This window comes from Sceloporus occidentalis, unplaced genomic scaffold (genome assembly GCF_023333645.1).
Source record: "Sceloporus occidentalis isolate IW3139 unplaced genomic scaffold, rSceOcc1.0.p SCAF_5, whole genome shotgun sequence".
Lineage (NCBI taxonomy): Eukaryota > Metazoa > Chordata > Lepidosauria > Squamata > Phrynosomatidae > Sceloporus > Sceloporus occidentalis.
In genome coordinates, this window is record NW_028316985.1 from 169,483,523 (window position 1) to 169,505,572 (window position 22,050).

Genomic DNA, 22,050 nt, shown 5'->3' on the forward strand with positions numbered 1-22,050 from the left:
CGACCTGCCGAATGAGATCCGTCAGATAACATCATTAGACAGCTTTAAAAAAGCGGTCAAGACGGATCTCTTCCGGCAGGCCTTTCCAGACTAACCATCCCGGCCCAGGTTCCCTGATTCCCTCATTCCTCCCGTGGCCCCATCTTAGTGATGGTCGAGGATCAACAGAGGGATATCAGGGTTTTTAGTTTTAATTGCTGTTTTTATGCTTGATATTGTGTTTTTAATATGTTATACTGTTTAATATTGTCTTAAGGGGGGAGGGATAAAGTGTTTTTAATTGTTATATTTTATATTTTACTGTTGTCAACCGCCCGGATTGGTTTGCCACAGGGCGGTATATAAATTATTATTATTATTATTATTATTATTATTATTATTATTATTATTAAATCATCCTATAGTCCATCCATTCCTACTTCCAGTTTTAAAAGTTTTAGAACTTTACTGTTTGCAGGCCAGCAGTATTTTGATGCAACTTCTTCTACGAAATATAGAGAGACCGTTGTCACAGTTTGATCCCTTACAACAAAACATTTACACAATGTTTTTTAACCTCCCAAGGGAAACATGAAAAGTGTGGAATCAACCCCATAGAGACAACTATGTTATAACAGTTAAGTATTTTATTGTCATTAGTGAATAAAGACTAATGTGAAAAATCAATAGTCCATTCATTACTATTGCCACATACTGTTAACCACAATCAGAGGTATTTCCCCCCTGCTACTGTTAGTATGCTATTGGGAAATTATGGAGCTGGTGACTGCAATAGTTTTCCTCAATGGTCTTACTTTCCCTTATCTCTTTATTTAGCTTCTGCCAAAGAAAAAAAAGAAGTGTTTAAGCACCAATAGCAAGTACATTTCTATACAGCTTATTAGTGAACTAGCACTACCTAAGCAGTTTACAATGTGTAAGCCAATTGCCCCAACAAGCTGGGTACTCACCAGTGATTTTTAAATATGGACCTACAAGGTGCTGAACTATATATTGCCTGTATACAGTTTTGTCCTTTTCCTTACTGACAGCAAGTCTATCAGATTACACTTAATGGATCAACTACTGGAAACAGTACATCAAGAGATGTGGAGCTAGGTACATTTCCAGACTTCTTTCATGAATTAATTAATCCTAGATTTGTAGATATGGCAGGGTATATGTTTGTTTGGCATTCCTGAATGGCAGTGTTCATGAAGGTATCAAAGACTGACAGATCTATTCCAGGTACATATGCTGTGAGATACTAGTGGTCTGAGTGGCAAACACTTGTTACTTAAGCTATGTATACTTCAGGCCTTCAGCATCTATCACTGTAGTTTACTCCCACAAAATGCATAAAATTCAGGAATGCACTAAAGATTGCATTTAAAAAATAATATATAAAAAGTTCTCTGTTTAATCTACAAAGCTCTTTTAGTTTATTTTTGGTATATTAATGCAAAGAAGCAGCCAAGAGATCAGACAATCCCCCTCTTCTATATTTATGACAGAAGCTTCTCAATTACTTCAAGGAGTTCAGTAGAGGAACTAGGCCTTCCTATATCCAACAGGTGATTCTTCCTTTGAGAAAAGAATAAATCTGTATTTTCCTCTTGTCCATTTTCTGGTTCCCGTTGCCCCTCAGATAGAGTGGTCTCTGAGGTCGGAATTATAACAATTTGTGGAAGGTTAGGGCTTGTAAAAGAGTCAAGGCTTCCATTTATTTGGCTTTCTTGAACTTCCACTTGAGAAGTATCTGTACTCCCTCCTGTGCTGCTACTATTCAAGCCAAACGGAAGAGAAGATGTTTTCAAAGAACTACTTAAGAGCAGCAGTTCTGAGATGTTCCCTCCAAAGGATTGTGCATGTGGTTCCTCTAGACTGATAGAGGACAGAGCCACCTACAGGGGAAAGACAGAAGGGGAAAATTAACATTCCATGCTTAATCTTCTTCAGCAAGAATCACACACTCTTCCTGAGTTGTCACATGTCTTACGTACCAATTATCTCCAGTCTTTGAATTAGGGAAAAGTCCCTGAGAGATGAGTTCTGGAGGTTTATAGGTGGTTTTATGCATCCTCAATGGTTTTATGCACCATTCACTGAAACACTATCCTGGCTGGATTTATAGAATATCTATGCATTAATGTCATTGCCTGAAGCTTCCACATTGTGAAAAAGAAGCTTTCTGATAATGACACTGAACTGCGACCAGGTGGCCATCAGTCCTCTTCTGCATCAGCAAAGGATGCATTCAGTACTCACCATCTTAACTTTCATGATGGTGGCAGCTGCCAAGGACTCCCACTGTCAGTGAGAAACAGAGATTTCTTTCTCATCTTCCTCCTCAAAGACAAGATATTTTATTTTTTATTTTTTTAAAAAATGGATCTCACCATTTTCATCAGTTTTTGAAGTGGGATTGAAGCAGATGGAGGTAATGTAACCACTGAGATAGTGAAGATGAAAATATGGCGAGAAAATGTTTCACTACTGCAACCTGAGTTGCACTGAGTAGGAGCCAATTTACCTTTCCAATAAGATTTGTCTTTTTCTTCTGGGCAGAACAAGGCAAAAACAGGTTTAAATGGATTACTATAAGCTAATTTCAACACAACATATGCATATCTATAATGGAGCAGACGATGGTGATCATAAAGACATACATCAAGGAGGATTTCACACTTTATTCTAAGGAGTGTTAGAAACTGATGCTTCTTTTAACCTTTTGTTCTTTTGGAACACTGCAGCTATGGGCCTTGAGAAGCAACCCACTCTCTTCTGCTGCTGCTGTTGCTGAAAAAGAATTACTTCGGTAGGCTTGCAGCTTCTTGTGGCCTGACTCCACAGGATCAAGCTCTACATCACTCCAAGTCTAATAAATAAAAGTAAAAGTAAAATGAATAGAGCCATTAGTTAAACTAAACAATCAAAATACAGTAATGTTTGTATAAAAGCTGTTTTTGTACTGAGACTGAACATGTGACCATGACCCTAATAACTAAGGAAACACAGAATCAGAGATTTGGAGGGGTTTTTATAATACAACACCCTGCCAGCAGTCTAGAAAGTTACCTTTAAGGAGAAGAACTATAATGGCACATTGAGGCCATATATAACTAAATAGAGATAAGATAAGGCTTAAACATCAGACAAACATTCTTGCACTGCAGTTATGGATGCCTTCAGCCTGTCATTACATTAATTATTCTTAAAAATAACTTTACAAGATGTGTCCCCCACTTGCTGCAAGAAAATCATGCTCATCTAGCTTTTAGTTGCAGACTTTCTGCAAAGGGATCTTGTAGAACCTTTGAGTCTGAGAGAAAGAAATCTGTAGTATAAGCTACACTGGGTTTCCTGGGTTTCTATGAAAATTTACACTACAAACTTCTTTCTCTTATTTAGTTTTAAAGGTGCTAAAAATCACTTTGCACACTGATACAGATTAATATAGCTATATCTTTGCATATTTCCTAACACTCTAGAAACAACGGAAAAATGGCTCTTATCACAAATGCTAATTGTTAGAAAGAGAGGAAGCTGCCCTTTGCTGAGTAAGAGCATTGGTTCATTTAGCTCAGTTTGGACTACTGGCAACAGCTATCTGAGGATCTAAAATGTCTAACCTGAGCTACAACCCTTCTCCTGACAGCCAGAACATGTGATGCTTGACTCAGAAGCAGTGGCTGGGATCCAACAGCTAGTCCCATCTAGCACAAACCCACTGAATCAGTTAGTGTATGTTAAGTCAGCTCCTATGTAAATTACACTTTCAATGGGATGCACATAAAGGTTGATTTAATGGGTCATTAGTTCAATGGGTCTATTCTAGTTAACCAACAAATACAGAACAGTACAATCATATGTATCAACTCAAAATCAAAGTTCACATGGTTCAAAGAGGCTTACTTCCAAATACATGGAAATAAGAGTTCGGTCTCAATCTGTTTACTGGCATTCTAAAAGCAAGGATGAGAAAAGGCTAAAGCCCACTAAACATTATCCATTGTGTTGAAAGGGAGTCTGTTTTAAAAGGATTAATGAAATACCATTAAGAGTGCATTCCACACCTTAAAATCTGATATTTATTGATTTAGAAAAGGCTTTTGAGTGAGATGATAGAAAGACAGATACAAAGCAGGTAAGTGCCTGTTTTCGTTTCCCTTCTGATTTTTTGAAGCATCCCATAAGATGGCCAAAATAATTATTGCGGATAAATGTTTTGGGAATGAAAAATTATGCATCTCTCAGCAGTTCTCAATATGATGAATCATCATAGCTGAGCATCCCAACTGACTAGGTTTCCTGCCTGAGGTCCACTTCAAGGGGATCCTACTCATTTTATCTAGATAATCTATTCAGATTAGCAATGGGAGACACATGCAGGCAGCAGGCTATCATAGGCTGCAAAGAGCAGGCCATATGATTCTGCCCTGCAGCCCCTTGCCATTCCTCACATGACTCCTAATTGCTTTAAAAACCACTGAAATGTAGCACCAGCACAGAACAACAGTTAAACTGGTCAGTGCAGGGACATGCATGATACCTGCTAGAATACATAGCCCGAGATTATTACAATATGTGCTTCTTCGTGTAACCGGGGCAGACATCACAACACTACAGATGCTGTTGAACTGCAAATTCTAACAGCTCCAGTCAGCATAGCCAATGGTTTTAGTCCCAAAAACATCTGGATAACTGCATGACACCTACTAACGTTCATGCATATATGCATTCCTGATTTACAAGTGTGTCCATTTAGTTTAAACGGGACTTGAAGCTATGCATACAAAGGAATGAAATGCCGTGAGCATCCCACTTCACTAACAGTATCAAGAAAGATACTCTTACAGGGAGATTGCTTTGTGCATCAGAGGAGCTATTACGGCTCAAACAAATGCTGGATTAAAGCAAAAGTAAGGTGAAGCAGCAACCCCACAAGAAACAGTTCAGAGCCCCTCTTTCTATGGCAAAATAGAGGCCAATTTACAGTGGAGAAAAGAAAATCTAGTGCTCTTAGCAAGAAATTCAAATTACTTTCCATGGGACTATTCTTTTTTAGGCTGACATAACTGTGATAACGTGTCAGCATATACATCCTCAGCATATTAGTCTCTTTGAACAGACAAAGAAGTGCATCATTTTATTTTATATTCCTGTTATATCAGTAGATGGTGAAGATAATTTTGCCTCAAATTGATGTTTTTAGATTCTAGAATACAGAAGTCTTGATTGCTGTTATCTGCATGATCATCCTCCACTCAAACATGTATACAGCTATTGAAACATCCTGGGGCAGAACTGCAATTCTCACTCCCAGTGCAAGACAATTTTAAAAGCCTATTCATTATGTATGAACTAACCCAAAGGCTGAACATTTTTTCAAACTTTTTCTGTAGCATTCTCCTTATGCTTTTTTTTTTTTATGTATCCTGTTCTTAAAGTAGCAGCTATTTTTACACACTGGCCTTTTTCCTTCCTTGATAAACTTTCACTGTGGTATTTTACCAGTCATTTGGTAAAGGCCAGGCACTGTTTCCAGCAGAAACTAACTGTGTTGCTGTGTGGCTGAATGAACGGTTGCTCTGACAAAACACAAAGCCATCTCTGGCCCCATACAGACAGGCCAAAATAAAGTCACTTTGGAGGTATGCTGTTTAAATAATGCATGAGTACTAAGAGTGGAAGCTGCACGAAAGCCATGATCCAGTCCTAAGAACTGGAGTGCAGCTTTGGTGCAGCTTCTGGACTCTTAGGACGCATGCATCATTTAAACAGCATACCTCCAAAGTGACCCAAAGCAGTTTTATTTTGGCCTGTCTGTATGGGTCCTTTCCTCCCAAAAGGAAGCAACAATAACAGATTGGCTTTTAAAAAGTACATGACAGGCAACTGAATGCCAAAGGGAAAGGGGGGAAAGACTACACAAAACAGTGTGATAAAAGTGTCTATTTGTGACTAATCAGCATTGGATAAAATAGTTGTGTTGTTCAGATCGGAGATCTATCAAACCCCAATTCCTTATATTCCCATAGTGGTCAACCTGATGCCTGTGGAGAACCCATAAGCAGGACATAAGGTCAACAGCATTCTCCCACTGCTGTTCTCTAGCAAGTGGTATTTGGCAGCATGAGGTATCTCATGTTGGAAAACATATAGTCATCATGACACATTTATTCACTTATGCTCCATGAATTTGTCTAATCCCCTTTTAAAAACCATGCAAGTTGGCAGCTGTCCCTGAATCTTGTGGTAGTAGATGTCATATTTAAACTGTGAAATAGTGTATGTGAAGTACTTCCCTTTGCACTCTAAGAAATTTTCAACACTAAACTTCAATGGTTCTCCATCCCCCAGCCCAAGACAAAAGTATCATAAAGGATGCTAAAAGTCCTTTTCACTTTTTTCATTCTTTTTTTTTTTTTGCTGTCCATCCACTTTCTTCACACTTTGCAAAATAACTTTATATGTTTCCACTGTGCCCTAAACAAATTGAATGTATGTCTGTTATTAGACACTTGAATATAGTAGTCTTAGAATTAAACCTGCCTCGCATTAGAGAAATATACAGCAGCACTAGTTTCTATATGTAGCATACAATTGGTTGTTTTTACGTGCCTTCAAGCTGACTCTAACATATGGTGCCCCTTTCATAAAGTTTTATTGATTTATTCTGAGCAGTTTGCCATTGCCTTCCTCTGAAGCTGAGAGAGTGTGATCTGCCCAGTGTCACTCAACTCTCCATGGCTGGATGGGAAACTGAACCTTGACCTCTCTCAGTCTTAGCCTACCACTTGAACTACGGCACCATGCTGGCTCTCTCAGTACAGATAGATTTAAACAAGGAACAGACACACATCACCCCCCAGGCTGGTGTGCTAAAACCATTTGACTTTTGAAGAAAGCCAAGAGATAAAAATCCAATTTGTGCCAATGCTTGCTTGTTAGTGGGATTCATTTCTGTGTTCAGGACTGAGGAGTATAAAACAGCTGCACTTAGTGAAACCAACACTACGCTGAATACAGCAGCTCTCTAAATATTTGTGCTAATTTTTGATTCACTTCCATAAGTGGTAAAGCAACATTTGGTTTAAATCAAGGGAGGGAATCCTTCACCACTGGCCACTGGGAGTTGCAGTCCAGCAACTGAGGGATTTATGATTCTTACCATGATTTAAATGAAATCTAGGGTGAGACCAACATCTATTCACCAAAGGACATTCACGTCGACAGCTCCAACCCTCTGGAATAAACTTCCAGATGAAATTCGGGTCTGTTCCACCTTGGATACCTTTAAGAAGGCCTTGAAGACTCATTTATTTCGGTTGGCATATCCACCTGACTCTTTGTAGAATGTTACTCCCCGATGGAAATTCACTTTAGGATTTGACCGATAGATTCTGAGATTGATGATTTTATCTTGTTGTATGTATGTAGATTTTAAATTTTATTGAATTGTATGTTTATTTATGATTACTATGTAAAACCGCTTTGATCAGATGGAAAAGCGGTATAGAAATAAAGTTATTATTATTATTAATAATAATAATAATAATAATTTGGTTCCCAACCCCAATACAGGACTAACCCAGTACTTCCACAGGATAAGTACATATGCACATGGAACAGTGCAGACAACTAGCAGCAGAACACTCTTCCTGGAGAGAATGGATGACTGGAATCTTGAAAAGAAGCTCTGATCTTATTAAGAAGGGGTATACATTGGAGATATTTTATGGGAAATGATGCATATGACGCAGTCCATAGACCATGAATGGATAATGGGATTCATCACTACTATGCTGAATAGGGCTGATGGGAATTACATTTCAGCAACCTTTAGTAGGCCACATAATTCCAATACCCCGCCTCTATGAAAATCAAGCTTACTGCTTCAGCAGCAGAAATGGAGGAAATACAACTGTTCTTGTTCCTGGAAGTGAAAGAGTGGCGACTGGACACAGAAGCCCGGAATGACGAATCGTTTATAGAACTTGTTGAAAGATCACTTTTGGATATCCGTATAAGAAATCTCAAGCAAGGAACAGCACTTCTAATGGTTCTTCTGTAAAGCAGGAGAAATAATAAACAGTGACTCAAAACATATATAAAACAAAATACTGGCTAGAGAGATTTGAGGATGTATTTGAAAATACCTATTTTTATGTACCCAATACCATATATTCCAATGATGGCGAACCTTTTAGAGACCGAGTGCCCAAACTGCAACCCAAAACCCACTTATTTATCACAAAGTGCGGCATCCTTCTGGCTTTCTAGTGACAAACTCCAGTGAACTGTGTGTTGGGACGATGGTGTGTGTGCCCACAGAGAGGGCTCTGAGTGCCACCTCTGGCACACGTGCTATAGGTTCACCACCACTGATATATCCCATAAGAACAACCCAGAGATTGTAGCTTTTTGGACTACAACTTCCTGAACATTTCACTGGTCATGCTTACTAAGAGATTATGGAAGTTGTAGTCAAAATGTAACTTTTTTAAAGCTCTGGAATTAGCCATATGACACAATGAAGCTTACCTCTTTGTTTTATTTATTGCAAAAGCCAATTCAAAAATTGCAGCTGATATCACAAATACTTCCATGGTTGTGGTTCTTTGATAAATATATACCAGTGGTATAAAGGGCCCAGAGCTTTCTGAGTCAAAGCCCTGGGGCCTTTTGATTGACAAGCATCTCTCATCCCCACCCAGACCCTACTGTTTCCTTTAACAGTGGACATGTGAACATCAGTGAATATAAAACCAAGAGGTAAGCTTCACTGTGCCATATGGCTAATTCCAGGGCTTAAAAAAAGGTTACTTTTTGACTAACACTTTAGTTGCAAACCCCACAATAGCTGGAGGAAAAATGGATTTTCCCAGTAACAATGTGTATGAACTAGGACTGTTATAATCCAAAGTATCTTGCGGTGACTTGGTTATGAGTGAACAAAACCCTTTAGATTTAGAAAACATCAACTGCTGATGGATCAAAACTAGTAGAAATTGGAAATTTAAAAAAATGTACATCAACACAAGTCACTGGCACTTTTCAGTTCTCCTTGCGATAGTCTTGGGGCTTATACTTCCAGATTTATTACGGCACCACTGTTGTTCACATGTCCACCTTGTTAATTATGCACATTTTCATAAATGAAGTGAGTGATAGGTTTAATATTTGAAGCAACAGAGGCCGAAGGAGAAGGAGACAAATGCCCAAACTTCCTCATGCTTTACTTCACACTGCAATGTTGAAGGAACTAAGAGGAAAAAAATGGAGCTATGTGAGTTCTTCCATTCTGTATTTGTCACACAAGACTCATTATACAAGATTTATATTGCTCTCTAGGATTGTCTTCCACATGAGCCACAAATGGTTAACTATTGCTGACACAGCCAAAAATCACACTGAATGTTTATGCTGCCATCTAGTGGTGAACTCACAAATCATTTTTTAATAATGAAAAAAGGCCAGCATTTATTTTTCTAAAATGCGTGATTTATGTATCATCCAGAATCCACAACAGAGCTGTGTGTGCTATACTCCAACTATTGTGGACATGTTGTGAAACTCTGCTATTCATAAATGATAGCTGCTGAAAAACTTTGTGGAAAAATTATTCTCTTCTCTTTCTTATATAAATTATATCTACCAATCTACCTTCCTATAAACACAGAAGTTATTCTTTCTAATAAAATGGATGGCAAGAAAAAGTACAAAGTAGTATTTTATTTTAAAAATCTAGATTCCAAAAAAGTTACTTAACTTCTGTTTTCAATGACCTATGGAATCTAGATTATAAAAACATCTAAGTTATAAAAGCAGTCTGAATTTCATAATATGCTTTGAACAATAATTGAAAATTGCTGAAAAGCCTCCCCTCCCCATTTCCATTGCTGTAATAATAATCATAATAATAAAATCAAGAGAGGGGACCAAAGAAAATGAACAGTGAATTGGACAATCTGTTATTTGTCATAGCATTCTGCCTGAAGGGAAATATATTCTCTTCCATACCATGTTAAACTTTCATGCTTGTTTTCATCTTAGCCTTGGAGATAAACCATGATGTAAATAGGAAATGTGTTCAACACTACTTTGAGAATAATAGATCTGAGACTAAACAGAATCAATGATGGCGTGCATAATAGGAAAAACTGGCATCACCTAGCTCACCAAGGCCTTTGTCAAAGCTACAGAGAATCGTTAGAAATATGATTTATGTAAGAACATGTAGATAAACAACCCATCTTCCCTTCAACTATAATGTGCTGCAATGCTTTTATAATGTTCAGATATAACTGGCATATAGCAATGATTTTGGGACACAGGCCTACAGGCATTATTGATGGATGTTTGTGATCTCTCTTTTCAGTGTCAATTTAGTATCATGTATTCAGATGCTCACCATTTCAAGGACACCTGTGCAAATATGCCCAACCAAAAGGTTATGAAAAGCTAAATATGTATTAGCTATTGTAGGGTACTAGAGGAAGACAGAACAAGGGTTAGAAGATTGTGAACCTTTCCTAGCAAGATTAAAGCTTAGTCTGATTAGTTAGGCACTGCAAACTGTTGCATAAATTAAGAAAAACAGATTTTATATTACCTCCACCTCTTCCTCCTTCACCCATTTAGCTATGTAATTATACTAGTTACATAGCCAAGTAGTGTACCCTAGCCTTTCCCCTCAATCTCCAATTACTAGGTAGCTCTGCTAAGATCAACAGGTGTCTGTTCTCCTGTCTATCGGGAAGTAGATGATTAATGTTCTCATCCACCCCCCGACTTTGAGTAATCTTCAGTATGACAGTGAAAAGGAGGATTTCTGACATAATTCCCCGTTGCACTGGAGATTGCTGATGGGAGGGGCACTGGAACAACTGTCTGTTATGTCCCAATGGACAGGAGATCAGACCTCTGTTGTCGCAATGGCTGCTGCCCAGTAAGTGAAGATTGGGCAACTTTTATGATCCCTATGTATTGCATAAACCTGGGAATATAAAGGAATCACGAATACGAAGCAGTGATGAGTGTATAACTCTAGGTAATACATTCATAACTGTGATTGTGAATTCTGCCCGTTGTTCTTAGGTAAATAATTGCTACCTTCCTTATGTATTATGCAGATCAAGCAAATATGGGTGCATTTGCATGTTCTGTATAATTAATGTTGTCTCTGATTGTGAGGGCAAAGAATGAACTATGCAGAACTTTGAAGCATTATCTATTCACTGCTCACCATCTTCCTCTTTGATCTACACAAGAAGGGACAGATTCTTGACAAATGCCTTAAGCACCCCCCCTTATCATGCTGGTATGCATCTCTTTTTAAAATTCTCTTCAGCAAGCAAAACAGCCACTTCTTTTCCATTTAAATCCAAGAGAAGGAACACCTTGCTTTAAACTAATGGTTTCCTAACTTGAGTCCCCAAATGTTGCAGGACTTTTAACACGCAGAAGCTCCATTCAGCATGACCAGGGAACTGTAGTCCAACAACATCTGGGGACCCAGGACTGGGCAACTAATATGTAAAGGATTTTTAAAGAATCAAGCATAAGAAGCAGGAAAGGTATTTTTTCTAAAGTACTTCCAAGTAAAGCAGAGAGAACCCCTTGTTTTACAAATGTATTCTTACAGGCTGATCCAGATATAATTATTGAACTGAAAGAGAAAACATACCAAACAGGAGCAAAAGGTTTCACACTTAGCCTGCACTTATTCGGAAGCAACCGCCTTGTCAACCTCAACAAGATTTTTCAGACTTCAGAACATTTTTTGTGAAAAATTTGTTTGCAAAACAAAACAAAACAAAAACCATCTTTTTACACAAAACCAGCATTATTGGCAGAAAGTGGGCTTGTTTTCTGCTGCTCCAAAGACAAGATCACAAACCAATTGGTTCAAATAATAAGAAATGAGATTCTACCTAAGCATTAGGAAGAACAGTTTAACTGTAAGAGGTGTTTGACAGTGGAATAGGCTGCCTCAGAGTTGGTGGACTTTTCTTTGGAAGATCTGCAAACGCAGGTAGGTTTGCCCTCTTTTAGGAGTGCTCTAGTTGTGTGTTCATGCATGGTGATGGGTTGGACTAGGTGAAACTTTTGGTCTCTTTCAACTCTGTGATTCTAACCAGTATGTTTTATGCAAATGAATTTTTCACAAAAAAGTCCATATGTTTGAAAAATCATTAAAAAATGGGCAAAAGATCCCATAAAAGAATGAAATCATTCATTCTTGCATGCAAGAACAAGGTAAATGAATATTTACATTCTAGAATTGATGATATATCACTGCTGTATGATAAAGGTTACTGGGAGGTCTAGGACAACCCAATGTTGGGAAAGGATCCCCTCCTGCTTGTAATCCCAGTAAAATATTTTTGCTCAGAAATCTGCAACTCGTCTAAATTCCATGATATATTTAAAGCAGCAAAATCCAGTAGAGCACATTATTTTGCAGAAGGTATTTGCCCATCCCTATTGATCGCAGAGACTGAATCGATGCAGTTGGTAAAAATACATGACCATAATAAGATTCAACTGAAGTAAAGGTTTTTTTCTATAGTAAATTGACTTAAAAGCACACACATATCCTCATAAAATCACTGCCTTAAATCTAGATTCACTGTACCTGTATCTTGGGTGAATGATTGCATAGATTATGGGATTGTAGATTGCAGACGCTTTGGCAATAACAGCAGGCACAGACTTAGAATATGGAGTTAAGGTCCTGGCATATCTGGAAATAAAAACCAAAAAATTATTTTTATGAAACTATCATTAGTTAAGGGCAAAATTATTTGGATGTGATTCATGAAATGGTAATAAACATATGGAGCACAGGAATCAGATTTCCTATTTTTCTGACATCAAACAACAGAATTTCTAAGGAAGCATCAGTTCCTTCAGAAATGGGGAAATGGATCCAGTATCAAGGGCCAGATTTGAGAATTCTCATTAGATGCTGCTTCTGATCTAATTTATATTTTAAGTGCCTTTAACTATTCTGAATGACATATTCCATTTTATGGACATGTTAGACCCAAAGTTTGTAGATATTTCATAATTTTTCACAATGTACTGCTTTTGAATCCCAGTACCCCAGCTATTGATACATCATTACTCACAAATGTAAATGAGTACTTCTAGATCAGCTCTTGGAAAAGTTTGGGTTTTTACCCCTCTGTGTTCCCCACCCTTCTTCCACCCTTTTTCTTTGCACAAAAACAAAAAACACAAAAACAAGCTGAGAAGAAAAGATAAGATAAACTACATATCCTCTGACTGGCAGTGCAAGGACCTGGGATCAACATTAGAATATTTTAATGTTGATCCTTTTAAAACTATGTTGTAATTAAATACAACTTAGATACAACTTCAATGTATTGATTTTAATTTGTAAGCTGCCTTGATTCCCAGTTTTTGGAAAACAGTGGAGGAGAAAGATAATGATTATGATGACAACAATCATGGCAATAATAGAGGTGGTTGGTTGGAAACAGTTGTAGAAAAACACGCAGCAAACCAAGGATTCCAGGCAAAATTCAAAATGCTGGTTTTGACATAAAGTCTAATATGGTTCATGATTGAAAGACTGTATTCTCCTTTATGAACCTGTCCTTGATTAGAAATCTGCTGGAGGGGTCCTTATTTCTGTCTCATCACCCTCACAGGTATATCTGGTAGGAACATGGGAGATGGCCTTCTCAGTGGCTGCCCTAGATTCTGGAGCTCCCTCTCCAGAAAGGTTATACTAGCATCTTTTCTACTCTTTTTCTGTAAACAGATGAAGATCATTCTGTTTTGACAAGCCTATTTAAGTGGGAGGGGTTTTATACAATGTGCTATATTTTCTATTCATTATTTTTCTTGTGTTGTTGTGTCTTTATTGGTTTATGATTTTAAATGGCATTTATTTTTTAATATTTTAATCACTTTTAAACTTTTGTATTTTGTGAATTCTTAATTACACTTTTTAAAATCTGTTGTAAACTGCTTTGGGTCCCAAATTGGGGAAATGGATGATCTCACGGTTCCCTCACCACTTACCCTGCCCATGCAATTAGAGTAACACAAGCATATGGAGACCAGGATAGGACAAACACCACAATTGCCACAAAGGCAATTTTTGCCAGCTTCCATTCACTCTTCATGGATTGTGAGACAGAGGATTTCCGGTTATAGGTTGATCCTAATTTCTGAACATTCCTGTGATGAAGAGATAGAGAGAGAGAGAGAGAGAGAGAGAGAGAGAGAGAGAGAGAGAAAATTGAGAAGAGAAGGAAGTGTTTCAGTGAGTAATAATTTGTTCAGACAGTCCTGATGTTTTGCTCGGTGGGGCAAATGCCTTCACTGGGGCTAATTCCAGCCTCCTGTCTCCTTTCAATTTTTATAGTTCTGTATGAATGCTTGGTTTGGGATCTGGTGGCTGCAGTCACTGTTAATGTCCTTTGTTCCAACTCTTCGACTCTGTGTAAAGGGGTAATAGAACTGAAGGCAAGCAGCTTCTTTCTTTCAATACTGCTACCCATCTCATCTGCAGCCCAGTTCCCAGTGGAGGCTGGTGCACCTTGGATAACTCCCTGTTCCTCTCTTCAGTCTTGTAAGCATTGGAAAGATCCACCATGGATCGTAGAAAATCTGGCTATGGCTCTGCACTTAGTATGGGACTATCATTACTAGCAATCAATTTACAATGGTGTAAACTAGGATGACAGTTTATCAAAAGAGAAAATATCCATTTGGATGTGTTTTTTCCCTCTATGACAAAGGAGTTTATCAGATGCCTTACCTTCCGCCATGTTCCCGTTGCGTAAATGTCACCAATCTGCGACGGGAGCCTCCTGGTGGGATCGTGGATGATGCTATTAAAGGGGAACGCTTCCATTTTCATGATAGAAACATTCTCGTAATTGTTAGGAAAAGGGCCCCTTTTTAATAATGATTTAATCTGTTATTTAAAAAGGGCCCTGTTTTAAACAATTACGAGAACGCTTCCATGATGAAAATGGAAGCGTTCCCCTTTAATAGCACCATCCGTGATCCCACCAGGAGGCTCCCGTTGCAGTTCGGTGATGTTTATGCAATGGGAGCATGGTGGAAGGTAAGGCGTCTGATAAACTTCTAAGTTACAATGATAGTGGCTTTGTGTGTGGGATGGGGGGTGGACAGCTCATCTCCCCTTTGCATTTGTAATTTATCTGTAAATTCTGAAGTCCAAAGTTTTGTATCCCAGCCCTTACTGTGAGTGTATCTCACCATGGGGTGGGAGGTTCCCAATATGAATCTCACCATGGGGCAGCTGAGTGCAAGGTACCACTTCAGACATTTACAAATGTAGTATTATCTTCCATTTTCCAACTTAGTGTTATAAAGGCTGAATTCTTCCATCTAATTTCTCCAGAAAATGTTTCAGTGATGAAAATCACCTATTTTACTCTGTACCTTTATTCTCTTGAATGACTACAATAATTATTATTCAACCATAAACACTTTTTTAATTTAAAAAAACTTTCAAAATGATGAGAAAACATTTCTAACGAACAACAACAAAAAGACAGGAAAAGCCCACAAAAATGTCATTCTTGCTATCAATTATCTCATCTCATTGAGATAAACAGTAAAAACAGAATAGCCAAATTGAATAACCATCTTGGAGAAAATGCATTTTTTCAGTGCTCTGCTTACCTGCCAGTAGTTCTTATGGCCAGAAACATAAATATATAGCAGTGAAAGATGATGATGAGAGGGATAAAGAACACACAGCAACATAGCATCATGGTATAGCTTCTGTTTGCTGGGGAATAGGTCACATAGTCCCATGTGCAGGATATCATCAAACCCTCTGGTATATAGGAACCTAGGAAGAATAAACATCTTTATTATAGAGTGCATAAATAGGAATTGATGGCAAAGCCTGCCAGGCTAGAAGGAAACAGCAATACTATTCCAAACAGTCTTGTAATACCTGAAAAAAAATCATTTACTGCAGCATAAACATCTGTGGACTATACCCCATTTTATTAGATACAATTCTGTATATTGCTGTTTTTTGCAAGTACTGTGATTTGATCTTATGCATGTATCCTCGGGAAAAAAATTAAACAGAAATTACCCCCAAAATAATGAGCCCAAAACACTGTTTTCAATTGGATTTCTTTCAGATCTGGCCTTTGCAAAATACATTTAAGTCCCCTAACCTTAGGCAACTACGTATCAGGGGAGGTTAAGCTAAAAGAATTTCTGAAATTTAGTTTATCTGCTAGCAGCTGTCTAGTCTAATCTACGATCAAGACCCTTTCAGTAGTGGCTCCCATAATTATGCATTCCCCTTTTGAGTGAGATCCCCCACTATCTCATTCCTTCATTACATTACCCTTAAGACCTGGTTTGAAAATGGCTGCAATTAACTTTCAATGTGGAGTCGAAGGCTTTCATGGCCAGCATCCATAATTTTTGGGGCTATGTGGCCATGTTCTAGAAGAGTTTCTTCCTGACATTTCACCAGCATCTGTGGCTGGCATCTTCAGAGAAAGATGCCAGCCACAGATGCTGGCAAAACGTCAAGAAGAAACTCTTTTAGAACATGGCCACATAGCCTGGAAACCCCACCAAAAAAAATTAACTTTCAATTGAGATTGATTACAAAAAATAGAGGTATTTTTAATGATTATGTGTTTTATCATGTTACTATTGTTTTGCTCTTTCATTTGTGAGCCAGCTCGGGTGAACATGTTCTTAAAGGCAAGATATAAATAATCTAAGGGTACTGTTTATGATTCTTGGGAGAATCTTCTGGGACTACAAGTGAAGAGGGAGGTCTTCCTCTGAGGACTGTCCCTTTGACTTGCCAATTCTGGAACACAAGGCAGCTCACAACATGATTTTTAAAAAAATAAAAACAACTAAAAACAAATTTGTTGTAATTGTTGTTGCTGCTACTTCTGTCATGTGTCTTCAAGTCATTTCTGACTTCTAGTCACTTTAAGGTGACCCTATCCCAGGGTTTTATGGGGCTGAGAATGTGTGACTTGTCCAAGGTCACTCAGTGGGTTTTCACAGGGAATCAAACCCTGATATCTGGTGTCGTAATCCAACATTCAAACCACTACACCATACTGGCTCTCAAGAACAAAGTTATAATATTAAAATACAAGTAAAGCCATATTAAAGGTTGATTGACATAATCAAGGAAGCCACAGTTCTGAATTTGCAAGACTTGAGCCAGGCTATTAATAACAGGGCCTATTGGAGTCTCCTCATTCATACGGCCATTGTACTTTAAAGATGACTTGACAGCACATAACAACAATAAAGCTAACACCCACTGATTCAGTGGTTCTGCTCTAGCAATTGGAACTAGTAATTAGAGCAAGGGCAAAAGAGGGATAAAATAGAGGTAGGAAAAAAAGATGACTGATTATCTCAATGTTTGTCTTGTCAAGTGTAAGCCTTGCAAGAAGTGGCAATTCCTCCCAAGTTGTCATAGGATTGCTCTTCATATAAATAAATGATGCAGGATGCTCCAATGAACTCAAAAATACTTATGCTTAACTGTAGGATTGACATTAGTCCAGTAAGCTCTTGGCTATACTGGTACATCATGTATCGAGACTTGCCCTCTCAATCTAAGGGATGAGTAGACTAGGGTGTTTGAAATCACAATTGTTGTGCAGTTCAAGTCTGTCCCAGAACATGCACTATTAAATCTATTGTTAAAATCTGTGGTCCTTTCACACTACGTAGCAATACCACTATAATTTAACTTCCATGGCTCTGTTCTATGCAATCCTGTAAAATTTACAGTTTACAGAGTATTAAGTATTCTCAGCCAGAGTGTTCTAGTGCCTCACCAAACTACAAACCCCAGGTAACCATAAGATGCAGCCATGGTAGTTAAAGTGGAATCTTAGTGCTATAATTATGTAGTCTGAAAGACCCCTGGTATGTATCGTGTCATCTATGAGTGTCTCATTTATTAAGAATAAATGTATTATGCATAAGTGATCAAGAAACTGTCAGTCTTCCACAGGCAACCTTTTTACTTTGTCAGTGCTCATGCTGAATTCTTCCTGGGATGGAAGACATTATCTAGAAATGATGCTGGCAAACAACAGAGAAATGGTTAACTTTTTCTCCACAGACAAATTTGGTAACCTTTATTAACTTAAGTGCTTGTTGCAGCAGGTAATGCCATTTTCATTAAGGTTCTTCAGAGACTTTTTAGCAGAGACATTTCTTATAAATGGAATTATAAATCAGTGGTTCACTTTTCTATCAACACTGAACTTTGAGGCAATTATTCTGTTGAAGCAATTTGAAACATCCAATTAATTTTTTTAACAAAAATGAAGCCTACTAATATATGCCAAATGTCCACATACATTTAGTTCAGGGGACATTAATATAGGGGAGTTTCTTTAAGATCCTTTTTTAATTCTGTGCATGGGAAAGTTGATAACAAGGGTTCACCTACAGATGTCAGTGAATTACTACTGCCATGCTGCTTCACCACTAACCTGGTTGGCTAGGGCTAATGATATACCAACTTTGGAGAGCCACATGTTGCCTAGCTCTGAGTTATATACATTCATATAACAGGCAGAATAGTAAAATGCAGATTGCAAAGAACATTAAAAGGTGCTGCATGGCAAATTTTCCTGGTACAACTGAGCCAATTCCTCTTCGGTGCATGTGCCTTCAAGTCATCTGTTGACTTATGAAAACCCCATTAATCTCAAAACTTTCTTTAGGCAAGAAATAGAAGTTCTTTGTCATTACCTTTCTCTGAAATACAAGATTAAAACAAACAAACAAACAAACAAACAAACAAACAGTCACAATCCTAGAACAGAAATATTCTCAGAAATTGTTCTGTTTATCTCTGTTTTTCCCCACTTGTTTATCCAAAATATAGAATAAGAATAATGTCCATTGGAAGCAAGACTTTCTGCTGGAGTAGTAGCTACTGGGGAAGGCAGAATGAGTACACTGCCCTTCCAATAAGAATTCTGTCCCTCAATGATTTCTTTTTTTTAGTCTAAACTTCTAGCACTGCAGAGACTGAAACACTAAAAATTATTCACGTGAAGACCTATTATGTATGCTGTGTTTGCATTCGCTTGGTAACTATGACTACCCCTTCTCTTTTTATGTCTAAACATGGCCAATTTATCCCCCATGCTTGTTTAACATTTACATGAAACCGCTGGGAGAGATCATCCGGAGACATGGGGCTCGGTGTTATCAGTACGCTGATGACACCCAGATCTATCTCTCCATGTCTCCGACTGATACAGTGACTAAGGATGGCATCTCTCCTCTGGATGCCTGCCTGGAGTCGGTAATGGGCTGGATGAGGGAAAACAGACTCAGGCTGAATCCGGAGAAAACAGAGGTACTTGTGATAGGTACCCCAAGTCCAGGCAGGGAAATTTGTCATCCAGTCCTAGACGGGGTTATTCTCCCCCTAAAGGACAAAGTTCGCAGTTTGGAAGTACTCTTGGACTCATCCCTACAACTCTCATCCCAGGTGGATGCGATGGCCAAGAGTGCTTGGTACCAGCTTCAGCTGATACACCAGCTGCGTCCCTGTTTGGACCAAAAGGACCTTGAAACGGTAGTACACGCACTGGTAAACTCTCGGTTAGATTTCTGTAATGCGCTCTACATGGGGCTACCTTTGTACCAGGTCCAGAAGCTTCAGTTAGTGCAAAATGCAGCAGCCAGGCTGGTCGCTGGAACATCTAGGGCAGACCATATAACCCCGGTACTAAAACCTCTTCACTGGCTGCCCATTAGCTTCCGGGCCCAATACAAAGTGTCGGTTATTACCTATAAAGCCCTTCATGGCTTGGGCCCGAGCTACTTGAAGGAGCGCCTTCTCCCACATAATCCGCCCCGCACTCTCAGAACATCAGGGAAATTCTTATTAGAATGTCCGAGAGTGAGGTTGTCAACAACTCACAAGAGGTCATACACATCGACAGCACCTACTCTCTGGAATAATCTTCCTGATGAAATCCGAACTTGCTCCACTTTGGATGCCTTTAAAAAGGCTCTGAAGACACATTTATTCCAACTGGCATATCTGTCTGACTCTCTGTAGCCACTATTCTTGATAGACTTGCACATCATTGACTGAAAGATTTTTGGCTGTGTGTTTTTATGTATATTGAGATTTGTGGATTTTATATTTTTAACCTCTATGTACCTATATTCTTGTTGTACACCGCTTTGATAACTGGAAAAGCAGTATATAAATAAAGTTTTATTTATTATTTTTTATTAAACTGTATATCTAAAACTGCTGATTTTTCTGGCAGAACATGCCACAAACCATCCTGGGCATAAAAAACTGTTTGAAAACACTGAAATTCTGGACCATGCCAACCACTATCATGTCAGGATGCACAGGGAAGCCATTGAAATCCACAAACATCTGGATAATTTCAACCGGAAAGAAGAAACCCTTAAAGTGAACAAAATTTGGCTCCCAGTCCTAAAGAATAGCAAAATGAGAACTCAGCAAATGCAAGTGGGAAACCATTCAGAGTCAGGGGCTTTCCCAGCAGATAATGATCACCAATTAGCAGACACTAATCCTCTTTTGCATTAGCCTCCCAGCCTGAGGCCTGCCATCAGCAACAGAACAATACACATGCAAATCACTCCTCCATTCCCAGGCTCACACAGTATATATATATACCCAACTTTTTCCAGGCAAGCATTCTCTGAAGATGCCAGCCACAGATGCTGGTGAAACGTCAGGAAGAAACTCTGCTAGAACATGGCCACATAGCCTGAAAAAACCCACAAAAACTATGGATGCCGGCCATGAAAGCCTTCAACTTCACAAAATCAATTCATTTGAGATGTGGTGCTGGAGAAGAGCGTTGAGGATATGGATATAATCCACCCCATACACTTAGGACCTCTGGGGGACATATACTCCAGTCAGACAGGACTAGGTTAACAATCATCAGCCAGAGGATGTTTTCTTCAGCTGCCCCTAAACTGTGGAATAATCTACTGGAAGGGATTCACCAGCTGAATATGCTGTCATAATTTAAAACAGTATTAAAGACCATGCTCTTCCAGCAGGCCCATCCAGCCGATTTTTAATGTATGAACTTAAATAATGATTTTTAAACTATAGACTGATTGTTCTAATATTTATTGATTTCATATGCTCTTTTAAACTGATGTTATGTGTTATATGATGCAGTGATGTTATAAGTTATATGATATGATGCTATATGATGTGATATAATGTGGTGGCTTAGTGGTTAAGATGTCAAGTCTGACAATTGCGAGGTCAAAAGATTGGCAGTTCAAGGCTCAAGTGCCACATGATGGAGTGAGCTCCCATCACTAGTCCCAGCTTCTGCCAACCTAACAGTTTGAAAGCATGCAAATGCAAGTAGGTAAATAGGTACCACTTCATTGGGAAGGTAACAGCATTCTGTGCAGTCATAGTGGCACATGATCACTGAAATCGTCTTCAGACACTACTGGCTCCCAGTAATGGGGATGAGCACTGCCGCCTACAGTTGGTTATGACTAGATATTCGTTTCAAGGGGAAACCTTTACCTTTTTACCTTTATGTGTTTTTACCTGGTGTTATGTGTTGTATTTTAATCTGTTGCTCTTTCCCACCTCAATACATGGGGAGAGGGAGGTAAGAAACCACCACCACTGCCACCACCACCACAGGATTTGCAGTTTAAGGAGGGGTATTTAGAATTTTGAGACAAAGCGTTATAGGAGTTTATCGCACTTACCTTATAACGGCCCTTGAGCGTTCTTAAAGGGACCATTCTGGAGATGGGAGGCGGCGGGGAATGCTGTATATCACACAGTGAGAATGCCGCAGTCGCCGCCAAGTGTCCCCCTTCCGTTCAGGGAGCGTTCCCCAGGGCCAATTTTTGGGAACGCTTTCTCAAGCGTTCTCAAAAATCGGCCCTCTAGAACGGAACGGAACGCTCCCAGAACGGAAGGGGAACATTCGGCGGCGGCGGCGTTCTTGCTGTGTGATATACAGCGTTCCCCGCCACCTC

At 38.8% G+C, this 22,050-nt stretch overlaps 1 protein-coding gene across 2 annotated transcripts in view; it reads right to left on the minus strand.

Annotated features, from left to right (window-relative positions):
* Positions 1-620: 620 nt before the first annotated feature.
* LOC149313133 (melanopsin-like) overlaps positions 621-22,050 on the minus strand; it is a 69,061-nt gene continuing 47,631 nt past the window's right edge. For both annotated transcript variants that reach the window (XM_089526107.1, XM_089526109.1), the window contains exons 5-10: positions 15,679-15,850; positions 14,041-14,199; positions 12,623-12,730; positions 7,876-8,050; positions 2,708-2,857; positions 621-1,883 (exon numbers count right to left, since the gene is read on the minus strand). In XM_089526107.1, coding sequence (XP_089382233.1) covers positions 1,485-1,883; positions 2,708-2,857; positions 7,876-8,050; positions 12,623-12,730; positions 14,041-14,199; positions 15,679-15,850 — 1,163 coding nt within the window. In that variant the 3' untranslated portion in view covers positions 621-1,484. The remainder of the gene's footprint in view (positions 1,884-2,707; positions 2,858-7,875; positions 8,051-12,622; positions 12,731-14,040; positions 14,200-15,678; positions 15,851-22,050) is intronic.